Below are 16,514 nucleotides of genomic sequence, written 5' to 3' on the forward strand. Positions count from 1 at the left end.
TTCTAGAAAAAATTATAAACGTGTAACAGAGAAAAGAGCACAGAAAGACATGAAGCAGGATATCTTTATTAGAGCAGAGGAGGTCAGAGGAAAAAGGAAATACTGGCTTGAGCAGAGTGGGATGAAGGGAGGCTTTCAAGCTTTGGTCAGTGGATTAATTTCATAGCACTGCCTTTGCCAGAGGCTGAACTCATCTTGTTGAGTCTTAAAGGAAGCACCACAGACAGTAGACTTTCTTATAGGTCATTTAATTACACATTATCATATAAGACATATTGTTTTTCATGTCTGCAGAGCAAACAACAAAGGGTTTTGTGATACAACCTATTTTTAAATGATACCTATTCAAATATTACCTATTCCATGAATCCTTAATGACTTTTTTCCTTAAAAAAGCATCATAACTTTGAATAAAATTTCATGAAGCATCATGAGGATTTCATTCTATGACCATTAAGACAGCAATAGTTCTCCCCAGGAGGCCAGGTCTCTTGGCTTATTCAATTCCTGACTCTGTCCTTCATCTGATCTGCTATCAAGTGGGCCCCCTATCTACTGTTAAGTCACTGATGACTAAGTGTTCAAATCTTTGTCCTGCTGGGAATTTCTAGTCACCATCACTCTCACTGGAACTTCCACTGTCAGATGACTCACTACTGTCGTGCTTTTTAGGGGGGCGAAACCTCCTATTGGAAAGGGAGTTCCTGTAACCCCAGGTGCCTTTGCTTTGTGACCCACCCTTGTTCCATGCATAATTATTTTGCCTGTGGGGTACATAATGATTTTTCCTGCTGTGTGTTATTATGGTTCCCTCATTATTGGGACCATTATGGGAGCCTATTTCATTTTTAATTTCATTATCAAGACCCCGAGAAGGAATGAGCTGGCCCCGACCTTTGCTCTTACTAGGAAATCTTTGTTCTTCCTTTGAGGTCTCTTGATTTCTATTAGAATGTTCTATACCTTTTCTGCTGCTACCTTTGCCATTTTTTGGAATTTCATTATAATTAATACTTTCAGCTCCATCACTACTGCCATCTTTTCTTTTGTCTTTTGAGGGTACACGAGGGTAATGAAACTCTGTTTCCCCTTGATGAACATTTTGGCTGCTGCCATCCACTCCGTTTCCTTCTTTCCCAGGGAGTTTCTTAAAATCAGTGCTACCTATGATGTCATTGCCGCCCTCCACTAGGCTTACATCCGCAGTATTTGCCTCTTGGGCTGTTTTACCCCTGGTTCCAGGAGTTTTTCTCCCATTCCTTTCTTTCTCTGGGATCTCATTATAACCTGGCCCTTTTGCATCAGGACTAGTGGTCTCAGTTTCACTTGGGCCGGAAAGCTCTGTTTGAATATCTGTACCTTCTCGGTCAGGATCTGTAGCATCTCCCTTACCAGAAATGTCCTTGAAAGGTGGACCATCTCCACTGAAAGGAAAGAGATCGTTATCTCCTCTCCCTTGAAGATCAGGGTAACCACTGCCCTCAAAATCACTGGGGATTGTTTTCACTTTGGGGAGCTGTTTTAGATAGTCCATGTTGTGTTGGATGAGGTGGGTAGTTTTGCTTTTTACCGGAATATTCTGGGCTTGGGAATCTCTTTGGTGATTCTTAAGTTGTGAGGGGGCTTTAGCATAGTTGGCGTCTGCTGGAATTTTGCCTAGGACATTCCTGGGTTTGTTCTCTTCCCCCAAGAGTTCAGTCACAGTCCCGGGCTCCATTCTGTGGTGCATGTTATTTCTGATGAGCGTTGCGCCATATCCTTCTTGGTTGTGTAGCTTGCGGAGAGCACTATCTCTGTCCTCGGCCCCACGCTTCCCAGTCGATTCAGGATAAATGGACGTCTTTAGGTCGCTGTGGGCATTTTCTTTGCTACTGATACTGTAGTCTTCTTTCATTGACTGTTTATTTCCCGAAAGATTTTGAGATTTTGTGCCTTTGTTATTTTCATTGGTTCTAGGAAGGAACAAGTCTTCCTCTTTTTTCTGGATGATGTTTTCTTTAGGTGCTGGCTCTTGACTTCTCTTGCCAGAATGGGGAAGAGCAATGCCTTTGCTTTTTTCTTCCTGCTAAAGTGTAATTTTCAATATAAAGTGATTATTTTATGTTAAACTTTTAAAATTTAATAATTCTTAGGCAATAATGTTTAAAATCCCACCAGATACTTAATAAAAAGAGTTTTTTAACTCAAAAGAGATTTGTTGGTAGAGATAATTTTGAAATGGCCAAATCAGGTTTCACAAACAGAAGAATGAACAAGGCTTTAAGAGTGGGGGAGATTCAAATACATGAAAGGAAAATGGTGACACTATCCTAAGAATAAGTAGCATGTTCAAATGTTTGGAAACAGGAAACATTTGAAAGATAATATGAATAAAACTCTAAGGCTGGAGTAGAGAAAGCCAAAGGGAATGATAAAACAGAGAATTCTAAAGAAGAGAAGTAAATTTGGAAATATAGATTAGGGCCTGATTTTAAAGGAGGATCTGAATTTAAGGAAGACAGAGCATGGTCCTCACCTTGTGACCTGGAGACATTTCAAGATCTTTCAAACATGATTATTCTCTCTCTCTCTCTCCCTCCCCACACCCCTATTCTCTCTCTTTGTTTTGGTCCTGGTCTTCAAAGGTATAAAGGAAATATTTTCCTCTCTTCTTTTTTCTTTTACCAGAGGATATACAAATAGAAGAATGTAGGTAATACTAAGCTTCTGACACTCAAACAAAGGATCTTGCAACAACTGTTGGTGACCCTAGTTATTGTCTGAAAAGGTAATCATTATGTTTATTTTCTTCCTCTTTTGTCATGTAATAAACCAGATTAGATAGTCTAGATCGATAGTTTTCAAATTTAGCACTTATCAGAACTATTTGGAAGGCTTACTAAAACAAAGATTGTTGGACCCAATGGCCAGAGTTTGTGATTCTGTAGGCTTGGGGTGAGGCTCTAGAATCTGCATTTATGACAAGTTCCCAGCTGATGTTGATGCTGCTGGCTTGTAACCACACTTTGAGAACTACTCTTCTAGATCATAAGTTTAGGTAGTGAAGGCCCAGATAAGAAAAGCCCCTGAGAGAATAATGGGATGAAAAAGAGAGTGGAGAAGAAGAGTGTTTATGCTTGTATCTCAATTGTTCCTTTTCGGGAAGATCTGTAAGGATGCTGCTTCATAGACAGCGGCTTACCAACCTGAGGCACAGCCAAGGTGCAAGAAACTTGAACAATGTGGTCAGGAAGAAGAGGGGTTGAGACTGATTTTGCCCACTCACTCTTTCTCTGTGGCATGGGCTAGATATCGAAGCATCTGAGAGTTTTCAGTAGCTTTCCAGAGGGAGTGAAGTGGCTCTAAAAGGAGCAATGTATTTAGATGGAGCCTATATACTAGGAATAATGTGAGACATATGCAGACAAAGAGGGATCTACCTTGTCCATGAGATCTAGGAGAGGCTGAATTCCCACTGTCCCCTCCATCACCCTAAGCCTGTACTGTTTGGTCCTAAGCTATTGTAGCCAGTGACTTGGCAGGGTAAGCAGTATTGTCCCTTCTGTGTCTGAGGATGCCGTGATTTCCTCTCCACTATTGTATAAGCCATGTTTGTACATACGGTATATGGTATGTAGTGGATTAGAGAAGGAAATGGCAACCCACTCCAGTATTCTTGCCTGGAAAATCCTATGGACTGAGGAGCCTGGAGGGCTACAGACCATGGGGTCGCAAAGAATTGGACATGACTGAGTAACCTGGGCACATGTAGTGGATGATGTTAAGCCATACCTGAGTCCCTCGTGTGTATGCTTGCCATCTTAGAGGGAGATGGCAGAAGTGAGGATCTGAGCATTTTTATCCAAAAGAGACTGAAGACTTAAAGATTGCTGCTGCTGCTAAGTCACTTCAGTCATGTCCGACTCTATGTGACCCCATAGACGGCAGCCCACCAGGCTCCCCCGTCCCTGGGATTCTCCAGGCAAGAACACTGGAGTGGGTTGCCATTTCCTTCTTCAATGTGTGAAAGTGAAAAGTGAAAGTGAAGTCGCTCAGTCATTTCTGACTCATAGCGACCCCATGGACTGCAGCCTACCAGGCTCCTCCGTCCATGGGATTTTCTAGGCAAGAGTACTGGAGTGGCTTGCCATTTCCTTCTCCAGACTTAAAGATTAGATAAACTTAATTTAAATAGGTTGAATTTAAATTAATTTCTGCATACTCCCTCCCCATTTATTAACACACGGGTAGGAGCTCTTGAGCAACAGAACAATTATAGACAAATAGCATACTTTCCCTCCACCTCAAGCTTGTAAGGTGAGCTAAAATGTACAACACTACTACATAAACCTTTGAACTGGTGGATAACATGAAATCAAAATAAGAGATATTTATTGAGGGACTGAGACATATAAGAAGTCGGGTTGGTGTTTTATGTTCCAGGCAGTACCTGATGACTTATTAAATGGCAGAGGTAGTGGTCCTACAGGGTTGATGAAGTGTGGGGGCAATGTGGTGGGGCTGAGACCTCATATTCAGACATGCAGAGTATCAGAACTTCAGGCAGAAGAATTTGGTTTTATTTTATAGAGGATGGAGAGGCGGTGATGGTGTCTGAGCAAGAGGGTAACAAGGAGGAACCAAGCTAAGGAAGAACAGTTAGGGGTCTGCTCTAGTGTCCAAGAATGAGATGTAATCACTTGGATTAGGATTTTGCCAAAGAAAAATGTTACAAAGAAAAACCTTCTGCTGTTGCCCAAATAGAAGAAGGGGAAATGGCAACCCATTCCAGTTCTCTTGCCTGGAAAATCCCATGGATGGAGGAGCCTGATAAGCTACAGTTCATGGGGGTCGCAAAGAGTCAGACACGACTGAGCGACTTCTCTTTCTTCTCTTTAATAACTAGAATGTTGACATGTAATAGTGAAGGCAAGAAAAAAGATAACGTTTATATTAGACATATTGCTGTTGAGAGACTATAGAATCTGAGCTCCAAATGCAGCCTTCAGTTAGAGACAGAGTTGGGTGTCCCAGCCCACGTCCTTCACACATATGACCTATGGTCAGCTGGTCTGTCCTGGAACATTTTATCAGCTAATTGTGTGTTACTTTTCATATCAGATCATTTCACTTAAGGATATTCTAACTTTTTTTCAAAAATATTTTTTTAACCTGCAACCAGTAACTGCTGCTGCTGCTGCTAAGTCACTTCAGTCGTGTCCGACTCTGTGTGACCCCATAGACGGAAGCCCACCAGGCTCCCCCATCCCTGGGATTCTCCAGGCAAGAACACTGGAGTGGGTTGCCATTTCCTTCTCCAATGTGTGAAAGTGAAGTCGCTCAGTCGTGTCCGATTCTTAGCAACCCCATGGACTGCAGCCCACCAGGCTCCTCCATCCATGGGATTTTCTAGGCAAGAGTACTGGAGTGGCTTGCCATTGCCTTCTCCGGCAACCAGTAACTAGTATCTCTTTATTCCTGATGGAACAATCATTAAGGTTATTTCCTCTTTCATGTACAACCCTTCCGGCAAAGGAAAGGTTTCCTCCATATTCACTGAGTGCTTTGTCTTCTCCAGGTTGACACGTGCAGGTCATTGTTATTAGGTCACTAGGTTCAGATCCGTCCTCAAATAGGAGTACTGTTCTACTTGGAAGTCTGCCTGCTTTTATACATAAATCTTATTAACGTTGGAGACAGAGGGTAATTGTCAAGATAAAAATGATTTATGCGGGTGTCTTCTATTCTTGCAAAGCTGGCTAATATGCAGTACACAAACATTTCAATGTGTAGTATTTTTAAGATATAATTCAAAATGACTTATTTGGGGGAGTTATTATTTACTAATCTTTTATAATGGCAGGTATATTCTGAAAATAAGTAAGGTTTTCTCATGAGGGAAAATATAATAGAAAAACTTTATAATGAGTTATTTCAGAATAAAAAGTATTTTAAACATTTGATTTAAGACATTGCACCTGGGAAAGTTTTACCTGGATATCTACACCTTCCTTTGCAACCAATTTCATTAGCTCACTGCTAATAGAAACTTTTGAGTTAAACAGGTACACTATAATAATCCCTTCTTAATTTTTTCCCCTTCCTATTCTGAAGGGGGAAGTTTTGTTTTATATTTGATGCTTTTACTGCTTTTGAAACAGTAACATGTATACTAATGAACTGTGCAAATTTCTTTAAAGATCAAACAGAGTTCTTTTATAAAAAGTTAAACAACTTCTAAATCATGGTATATGATGGTCAATCATTTTGCATTTGCTTATGCCAGTTGACTTCTGATTGCATTGTTGATTGTATGATGGTTGAACAGTTAACACATCCATTGGCCAATCTGCTTTCCTATATACTGCTTTCCTATCTCCATGCCTTGGCTCACATTATTCTTTTCATGGAGAACAGTCTCTCCCACACAAATGTTTACTCAAATCCTACTCATCCCCCAGCTCAATTATTTCCAATATATAACTTTCCGTGAGTACCAGTTTAGGAACTAATCTTTTCTACTCCAAGCCCTAAAGCATGACTTTTGGGGGTACCGCTCAGATAGCACTTTCTTTTTCAGGTTATAATTATTTTTGTAAGTACCTTTTATTCTTTTCTAACTCTAAAATCCTGGAAAGAGTTACGTTTTCTCAGTCATTTATCTCACATAATATCTTGAACAATAGGAAGCACTCAACATATATTTGTTACAACCAATAAGTTTAAAAGACACTGAGTCTTAGAGATGTTCAGTCTTAGAGATGCATTTAAAGAATATTGAGCAGAACAAAATAACATTCTGAAGGGAAACTGCTACTTTTATGGGGAATGAAGCCAGATTTGGAATAAAAAGTAAATAGTCATTTTGCTGATGGCATTTTAAACTGTTTCTAGCTCTTTGGCCAATGAATTTACAAGAAGGGACTGAATGCAAAGAAGTATTGTTTTATTCTAGTGACAGAGTGCTTATTCTTTCTCTTACAGAGAGTGTCATCTGTAGAATGAGTCTAAGGGACATTAATTGTGTCACTTTTTCCTAAAAAAGGTCAAAATTATTTCCTTCTAATCCCTCCCCCCATAAGAGCATGTGATACAGTATTCCAGAAAACCTCCTTATAAAGGATCAAACTTTTCAGTATGATGAAAAGCAGAGACATTACACTGCTGACAAAGGTCTGTATAGTCAAGGCTGTATAGTATGTATCTTCCTAGTCGTCACATACAGTTGAGAGAGCTGGACCGTAAAGAAGGCAGAACACCAAAGAATTGATGCCTCTGAATTGTGGTGCTGGAGAAACTTTACTCAGAAGCAATAACATGAAAAACTCATGGGTGTCTGGGGCCCACCAGCATCGCATCACATGTGCTGTGGCAGGTCCTGAAGCAGGGCAGGGTTTGGGCCAGGGCATGAGGTGGCCTGTCTGAATCAGGAAGATGCTGGGACACAGAGGTCCATAGCAGAGATGCTCCGGGAGCCTGGGACCAGGGGAAAAGGACAAAAGCGCCAGCCACAACCAGAAACTCCAGACCAGACAAAAGTAAGCTCTCTCCCTTAGAGTTTCTCCTGGTGTTGATCCAGAGCTGGCTCAGGATAAGGACCACTGGGATCCAGCTTACCTTCACATCAGTTTGGTTTTTCCTTCCAGACGAGGTGGAAACATACTTAAACATATAATACCCATTTTTCTCATGGTGACCCTTGTACGTTATCTACAAAAACACAACATTGTATTAATGTGGGTTTATCTCTTACTTAGAAGTTTTCTGGCTCTCTTTTTAATAGTACAAGATATTTTTAACTCCAGTGAAGTCTACTTATGCATCTAACAGATGCATCTACTTCTGATAACCACAGGAGGGCGTATGTCGGCCAGTTCCCGAAGAGAGAGGCTGGTTTCTTCCTGTCTCTATATCGGTTTTCCTTGATGATGAGTATCAAACAGCTCTCTCCCCCAGAGTGTATCAGTTTTACTATCAAATTTCAATGCAGTTGGAGAATTGGTAATATTTTCAGGTAGGAAAAGGCAGGGGGATGAGGAGAAAGGCAGATTTTACTGTATTCATGCTGATGTCAAATTGGCAAAACTCACAGCGTAAACATTCAGGCTCTTAAGCTTGTAGTTTTTGCCTTTGTAATTTTAAGCTAAGATAGAAAACAGAAGATTGTTAGTTTTTAGAACAGAATTTTCTGAGACTGCCAGGAGAAACCCTGCTAGGCAGAAGTAAACTGCAATTTGGTGACATGAAATGCTGAGAGTTCTTGTTTAACTTTCTGGTTGCATGTGAAAACGAACTCCAATGTACACAGAATTCCTCATAAAGACTTGTTAACTCACTTCCCTTTGTTTTCTCCCTCATTTATTACTTTGTTCTCATGTACATGCATGGGAAAATATTGTTTGCTAATAGCAACATCGTAGAATTTTATCCCTCTGAAGGAAGAAATCCCACAAAGAGAAACAAGTTCCCATTCAGAAGGCCTTTTTCTTTTATATCACACATTGTGTGAATTAAAGTGCCAAAATTATGTTGTGTAACTTTCCATTTCCATTCTAGGTACACAAGAATATTTTGGCAGTTAAAAATTTCCCCATATTGACTTTTCTCTTTATAGAGTTGGAAGAGGTGTATTTGAGAAGAATAATTCTGTTTACCCTCTGTTCTTCCACACAGTCTTGCTTCGTTTTCTCAGCCTGTGGTTGCAACGTCTGAAAGGAAACAAGAAATAAAACGTCACCAAATATTTCTTCTTTCATTCATTTCTTCAAACAATAAACGTCTCCTTTATTTTTCTCTCACTCCCTCAGTCGTATCCAACTCTTTGTGACCCCCTGGACTGTAGCCCACCAGGCTCCTCTGTCCATGGAATTTTCCAGGCCAGAATACTAGAGTGGGTTGATATTTCTTCCTCCAGGGGATCTTCCCAACCCAGGGACAAACCCAAGTCTCCTGCATTGGCAGGAAGATTCTTCAGCGTGCCACCTGAAAAACCCTTTTCTCTCACTGGGTTATTCAGTGTAGAAGATCATTCTGACCAAAAGAAGATGGGCACGTACATCACAGTTGTTTCTGCATTGAGGGAGGGTGCTGACCTTCCTTCCTAGAGGGAGACAGTGCTGTCTCTAGTACAGAACCTCGTTCAGTGAGGGAGAACAGCTGAGTTGGGAGGGGTGGCCCACCAAGTGAAAAAGCTTTAATGTCATTTGTATCCACTGAAAAATTTTCCCTGGCACACTGGAAGTGTTTGGTATCAGTGAACTAAAATCAGAGTTGAGTGAAGTGTGGATTATATCTGCATTGATTGTATAAGTTCAGTCATTGCTATTACAATTAGGATATGATGCTCCTGATGGTCCATCAAGAGTGAAACCATAGCCCTGCAGCAAAGGGGAAGGAATATACTGGAGAGGGGACTTTTTGCCAGTCATCTGGGCAGTTTTTTCTTTTGGGGAAAGGGAAAATGACATTTTGAAAGATTGTATTTTATAGAATGTGAGTTATAGAATGACACTATGAACCATTAAGCTTTCCATTACTTCCACTATCAAAAATCCAGAATTTTACCTAACAAAAAAACCAAGAAAATCACTGTTTTTTTCTAATTTCATAGTAGTTTTTACCCCATAAGGGCATATTTTATAAGGTTGGGGGCGGGAGGAGAAGGGGACGACCAAGAATGAGATGGCTGGATGGCATCACCGACTCTGTGGACATGAGTTTGAGTGAACTCCGGGAGTTGGTGATGGACAGGGAGGCCTGGCGTGCTGTGATTCATGGGGTCGCGGAGAGTCGGACACGACTGAGCGACTGAACTGAACTGAACTGAACCCTTTACTGTCCCCTCCTTTTGATGGTTCTTATGCCATCATGTGCATATAAATTAGAACATTGTATCATTCCTCAGAAATATCAAAGAGCTTAAGTAGTTCAGGAAATGGGGCTATAGGAAAGAAAAAATATAAAAAAGTGATATAGGTACCTATTAAAGCAAAAGAAAGAAATGACAGTTTGGGGTATTCAGTATCTTCTTACAGAACACACACGTAACGTGTTTAAACCTTACATGATAGTATAGAGGACCTAAATATAGTTCTCAACAATAAATCACGAACTTCTAACAAAGTAACCTATAACAAAGTCTTTATGGTCTAATTGCATATTGATGATTATTAATTGAATTGTGTGGCCTAACAATCATATTTTACTTCTTCCACTTAAAATTTTGTTTTTGAAGGAAACAAGAATGTTACTCCTAAATATGCCTTTTAAAATTGTGAGCCATTTAAAAAATCTTCATTGAAATTGCTAACAATATTGTTTCTGTTTTATGTTTTAGTTTTTGGCCACAAAGCTTGTGGGATCTTAACTTCCTGACTAGTGATCGAATCTGTACCCACTGCACTGGAAAGCAAAGTCCTAACCACTGGACTTCCAGGGAAGTCCTGTAAATATGCCTTTTTGACGTAAACATTATTTTGAGCCGAAGGCAATTAAGAAGTAGAACATGTAGAAAAGGTTTCCCTTTTTCTGCCTAAAGGTAGGGAATAAATTCTTTTACTGGAGACAATCTCTTATCAGTCTAGAGATGGCACAAAGGAATATGCAAACAAATCTTGTTAAACTAATCAATCTTCCTAATTAAGGAAGATAAGGATTATCTAATCCTATCCTGTTTGTCCTGTAATTCTTCACAATATCTTATTCTTTTGTCTAAATGGTATTAAAAACCTCCTGCCCTCATCATTTCTTTCAGTCCTCATTCTTTTGTGAAGGCTTCCATGTACATGTCAAATTATAAAACAAAGCTGTGTGCTCTTCTCCTGTTAATCTGTCTGTTGGTTTCATTTTCAGACCCATCCAGAGACCCAAAGAGGATTGAGGAAAATCTTTTCCTCTCCTCAATTTTGAATTTGGATTATATTTCCAGAACATAGTTAAGTGGCTCAGTATACACTGATTTCTGATACCACCAATCTGTAATTAAATAATTTAGATAATTACCCAAATAGAATCCATATCTGGAAGAAAATGTCACATATAGCTATTTGTAATTCCAAATTTGTCTCTGTATCCTTGCCGAACTTCTTTCACTTGAAATCTGCACCATTCCTCCTCCCACACCCTCTCCCCACCCACTTGGCAGTTCTGCCCTTGAACGTGGCTCTGAAATGGAGATGGCCTTGTTTCCTTCAGAGGAAGAAGACTGGCGTCCTCTCTTGACCAGTGGTCAGTGGATTGGTGTTGACATAGCACATTTACTGGAAAATGGTCAGAGATACCGCTCCAGCTGTTCTTTGGAATGTGTTGCTCAAAATAGACCCATCCTCAGCTGGTGGGATTGAGCTGGGTCAGCAGGACCCACTCCATCCTTCTCCATCCTCTGTGGCCCTGACTGAGCAAAGTCAGTTGTGTGTATTGGGCCTGGCAGATGTCTATTTTAAGCCGTACGCACTCCCACAGGTCTGTTGGAGCAAGCGTGCTGAGAGGGGACCTGTTTTCTCAACTCCTACTCTCCTCAGCGGTTGGCATGGCTCATGCTTGCCAGTGGTTGCTTACCTACTCACTCAGGACCTGTATGTAAGTTCTTCTCTGACAACAGAATGACCACTTGCTTCCACGCTTCTCCAACTGAAAAAGTTACCCTGAGAAGTTAGGATGTTTTTCAGACATTATCTTATGAGCACTGTGTCTCCTTGGCAGAAAATATCTGTAACACTCAGCATTTTCGTAAGACGAGTTAGTCACATCCTGAGTGTTCATCTGGGTGAGTAAAGGAGAAGAAAAGACACAGAAGGAAACCGGAGCTTGATTTGGGTTAAGCTGTGGGGAACTTCTTTCCATCTTTAGCCTCACTGATGAAGAGAAAATCACTAGCAGGATCTCAGTGTTGGAATGTGGCAAGAATTAGAAAAAAGCTCTGGTTCTTTTGTGTAGTCTTGAAGTTACACAGTCTAGTTGCTTAGCCGTAGAGCATTCAAGTCAAACTCTTTCAGATTTTGGTACAATATTGAGAACTTCTTTTGACATGTTACAATATGAGTATACTTGCTCATTGGCGTTAGCTGATTGAAACACTGTGGCTGGCTATTGGTTTTCTTGAAAATATTCTTTCTGGTGCTTCTCCAAAGGCAACATGTGAACATCTTGTAATTCTTCTTACATGTTCATTGAAGGCCTCCTTGGTGACAGACATTTATGTCAAGTGTTGAATACTTCCTCTGTGTTTGGTATTTTATTGTAACTGAACTAGGTAAGTGCTACTAGTTTACAAAGACGTTGTTTAAAAGAAAAATAGATAAAGAGAGCAAGAGATTATATGATGTGCAACTGAATTTGTAAATGCTTACTGGTGCTGCCAGGGTCAGGCTGCAAAGGAGCAGTTCCAAACAGAAGATTCGCATCTTTGAGAATCTCTGTAAAAAGACAGTAATATTTTAGCCTAAAGTATTGCCAGTTATGAACTGTAGCCATAAGAATAAATAAAATACAAAAGTCTATACAAACATCCATCCCCTTAGCAGTCCATTAGTCCATTTCTTTTTGTTAAAAAAAAAACTGTGTATAATTTAAATCTAAGTGTAGAAACTTTAAGAGCTTTCATATATCTAATCATTCCAATGTGAATGTGAAAATTGTCCAACATTATTAAAACAATATAGAAATGAATTTATAGATATTTATTTACTCTCTCGTCAGCCCAAACTTTTTTCCCTTTTGTCTTGAGAGAGAATTTAATTGAATGATTTATATAATTCAGAATAATATTAAGCAAAGAGTTAGTAAACTTGAAGATAGATCAATAGAAACGTAATTTGAACAAGAGTGGGAAAAAAGATTTTTAAATGACCATTTTCTTTTAGCCCTTTGTAAGTGTATTCAGCTTACTCAGGGACCTGTGTGATGATAGCAATGATCAACCCAGAATTCTTTGTCTCAGAGAGGAAGTATAGCAAAATTAAGAACTAGGGTTTTAAAGTGAAATTTGTGTTTGTGTTCTTGGCTCTGTTATTTAATAGCCAAGGGACCCTGAGCAAGTCATTTAAACTCTCTAAACTTTGCTTACCTCATTTGTAAGATGCGAGTAATATTTGTAGTTATATCTGATGAGTAAACTTTTAGATAGCTCTTTACACAAAGCCTGGCACATAGTAAGTGCTCAATAAAGGTTAGCTATTGTCATTAAAATAAATTAACAGTTAAAAGTAACATTAAGTTGGTATAGCAACTCATAACAGACTAAATGAATCTGCCAGGATAGCAATCTCCACTGTGAGGAATGAAATCTTGTTTGCTATCAGCCTGGTGCCCAAATATATATCCTCATACTCATTAGCAAAGTGTATGAAGTGGGAGCCACTTGTGGTCTGGTGACAAAGACAATTTATATAATACCTATTTTAATAGCTAACATTACTGAAAACTAAAGCGAGCCAAACACTGTACTAAAAATTTGACATGTATTCAATTATTGAAGCTAACAATAACCCTGTGGAGTTAGGTGGCATTACCAGTCCTGTTTTATAGATTAGGAAATAGACACAAATTCAAATAATTTGTCCCAGAATTCCTAGGTGTTCAGAGGCAGAACCAGGATTAGCAGCCAGGCAATGTAGCTCTAGAGCCAGACTCTATACCACCTTGAATAAGTTTCTATTCTTTTATCTTATTGCAGAACAATCTACATGGAGTTGATATAAACGCTAGTCATAGTATTATATTGGGCTCAACAAAATGATGTTTAAAAGACTACCATTTTATTATGGATAAAGGTACAAGTTTATACTTTGGTAAATATGTTAAGAGAATCTAGTGAGTTTGTTTAAGTCTAGAAAGCCAATAGATTGAAAAGGAAAATTGACATAACTTTGGATGACTCATCTGTTGGTTTTGATACTAAGTATTTTACTAACTACCATACAAACATATTACAATCGACATGAAAATTAAAAGTTTACACCTCTCTTTGGTAGTCCTTGAGAGAAAAATACTTTTAATAGGAAAAATAAGGTGAATACTGTTGTAATTTTCAATCATTTCAAAGTAAAATCTTTGGTGAAACAAAACTATTAAATGTATTCTAAAATCGTGGGCTATTATCCTCTAAATTAATGCAATTTTAAGAACCTTAATCTTAGTCATGACTTAGCTTCTAAGCATTCTAGAGATCAGGACTGTATAAGCCATATATCTAATGACTTATGCTGATCAGTAGAAATACCAGCACAGATGAGGTTTGAGAGCATAAGTCTGATCATATTATCCTTAGTCTGTCTTAGAGCAAAAGTACAGAGTAAAATTGAAGTCTTTGAGTCATTGTGGAGATTGATAATATTGGCAGTCAAACCAGAGAGAAAACTGCTACCAAGCCACAAATTTTAGTTGTTCATTTCTAGAGCTTAGTAACACACTTTCTTTTTATAAAACAAAGCACTAAATATTACATAGTTATGCCCACTGGAGAATAGTTTCAATATGCATTTCTTTTCAAAAGCAATATTCCTACCTGAACGGCATGCATCTTAAAAATGTAAACTATGTTATAAGGCTATTTGCTATCAAGAGAGTCAAGTTACCTGGGGATCTTTGACCTTCAGAATACCTGGTTTCTTCTGCAGGATTAGCAGTCTTTGGGTATTTTGCTGAAATTTAAAGTTTGTTAGAGTACCCAATGGCCAATCAGCACTGGCTCACTTAGCACTAGAAAACAATTTGCTACCAGTGCCCACAGATAACCATAGGGGGCAGAGTAATTTTAATCTAAAAATGTTTTTGTGGTAAAAAGCTGCTATCAAATGTTCCAGAAAGTGGGATAAACAGAAAATATAAATACCTCAGCTTGCTATATTATGTTGTCAAATAATTAAAAGTGATTTCAGATCTATTAGTTCTGGCTGAGTAACTTGCAAGTTTACAAATAGAAAACATTGTAGCTATTCTTTTGTGTAGAAAGTTTGTAATTTCAATTGTGCCTGAATGAAATTCAGCAATATTTAAGAAAAATGCACTTGAGTGCCTATTGTATGACAGGCATTAGGGAAACAGCAGTGAACGAAACAGATAGGAAAAAGAATCCCGGTCTTCATGGAGTTTATAAGCTGGTGGGGAGACAAGCAATAGACAACATAAATAAGTAAAATGCATTATGTTGGGTAGTGACACAGACTCAGTCTAAGAAGAAAAAGTGTTGCTGGGGGATGACAATAACAGGCACTGTGAGTGGGAACATTGGGTGAAATTTTAGATTAAGAGGCCCAGGAAGGCCTTGTTGAGAGGGTGACCTGTAGACATATGACTTCCAGTAAAGACCTGTAGACATATGACTTTGTAGTGGAAGAACATTCTTGGCAAAAGGAAGAGAAGAGGAGACTTCTCGGGGACAAGAGCCTGCTGGTTTGTTCCAAGGCAGGGAAGAGGTCAGTTTGGCTGGATGGACTGCAAAGGGGAATAGCAGGAAATGAGGCCAGAGGGGTGTTAGATGGCGGATGATGTAGTGCCCCTGGGTCATCATGAGGCTCCTGACTTCACTTGAGTGAGAAGGAAGCCTTGAGAGGTCTTGGGCAACGGAGGAATTCAAGGAGAGAATGAGCAGGAGAAGGCCGAGTCTGGCAAGCAAGCTCTTGCGGTAATCCGGTCGTGAGACATTTGGGACTTGAACCAGAAGAGATGGTGACAAGTGGTCACGTTCTAGATTTATTTTGAAAGTAAAGCCAATAGGAATGACTGATACACTAGATGTGGCTGTGGGAGAAAATCAAGATTCAAGGATGGCACCAAGGTTTTCACTTTGAGCGACTGGAAGAATAAAGTTACGCTATGGTATTGTTATGGGGGAAACTGTAGAAGTGGTTTAGAAGGAAATGTTGAGAGTTTGGGTTTGTATGTGAATGCTATAAAATGGTCAATTTAGGATTTGACTTTTTCAGTGAAACAAGTAGCACACACACACTGGAATAAGCATTTTTAGGGCAGTTGTTTGGTCCAGTGTGCCTGCCAAAATCATGATTGCAAGAGTTCACGAGGTTCTATTAGTTTAAAATATTGTACTACCCGGAGGGATAATTTGTTAGAATTTTATGTGAAACATCAATGAAAGATAGGGTAAGAATTTTTTAATTCATGCCAAACAATAAGAACTACCTATGAAGTGGAGTAGAGTGAAGTGAAAGTCACTCAGTTGTGTCCGACTCTTTGCAACCCCACGGACTATACAGTCCCTGGAATTCTCCAGGCCAGAAAACTGGAGTGGGTAGCCTTGCCCTTCTCCAGGGGATTTTCCCAACCCAGGGATCAAACCCAGGTCTCCTGCATTGTAGGCAGGTTCTTTACCAGCTGAGCCACAAGGGAAGCCCAAGAACTACCTATCAGTTCAGTTCAGTTCAGTCGCTCAGTCATGTCCGACTCTTTGTGACCCCATGAATCACAGCACACCAGGCCTCCCTGTCCATCACCAACTTCCGGAGTTCACTCAAACTCATGTCCATCGAGTCGGTGATGCCATCCAGCCATCTCAATCTCTGTCGTCCCCGTCTCCTCCC

At 39.6% G+C, this 16,514-nt stretch overlaps 1 protein-coding gene and 1 long non-coding RNA gene across 6 annotated transcripts in view; one reads left to right on the forward strand and one right to left on the reverse strand.

Moving 5' to 3' along the window:
• LOC148777826 (uncharacterized) overlaps positions 1-16,514 on the forward strand; it is a 250,697-nt gene that overhangs the window by 164,023 nt on the left and 70,160 nt on the right. The window lies entirely within an intron of this gene.
• On the reverse strand, positions 608-12,380 carry MEPE (matrix extracellular phosphoglycoprotein). 2 transcript variants are annotated; one of them, XM_088836248.1, is made up of 4 exons: positions 12,327-12,380; positions 8,634-8,687; positions 7,597-7,689; positions 608-2,062 (listed from the first exon to the last, which is right to left on the reverse strand). In XM_088836248.1, exons 1-4 carry the CDS (start codon positions 12,378-12,380, stop codon positions 608-610), a joined length of 1,656 nt encoding a protein of 551 aa, XP_088692374.1. The 2 variants fall into 2 exon arrangements, with proteins under 2 accessions (XP_088692374.1, XP_055290198.1); XM_055434223.2 differs by having other exon boundaries at positions 608-2,065.

This window comes from Moschus berezovskii, chromosome 5 (assembly GCF_049115385.1).
Source record: "Moschus berezovskii isolate FMDL1 chromosome 5, NW_MosBer_1.0, whole genome shotgun sequence".
Lineage (NCBI taxonomy): Eukaryota > Metazoa > Chordata > Mammalia > Artiodactyla > Moschidae > Moschus > Moschus berezovskii.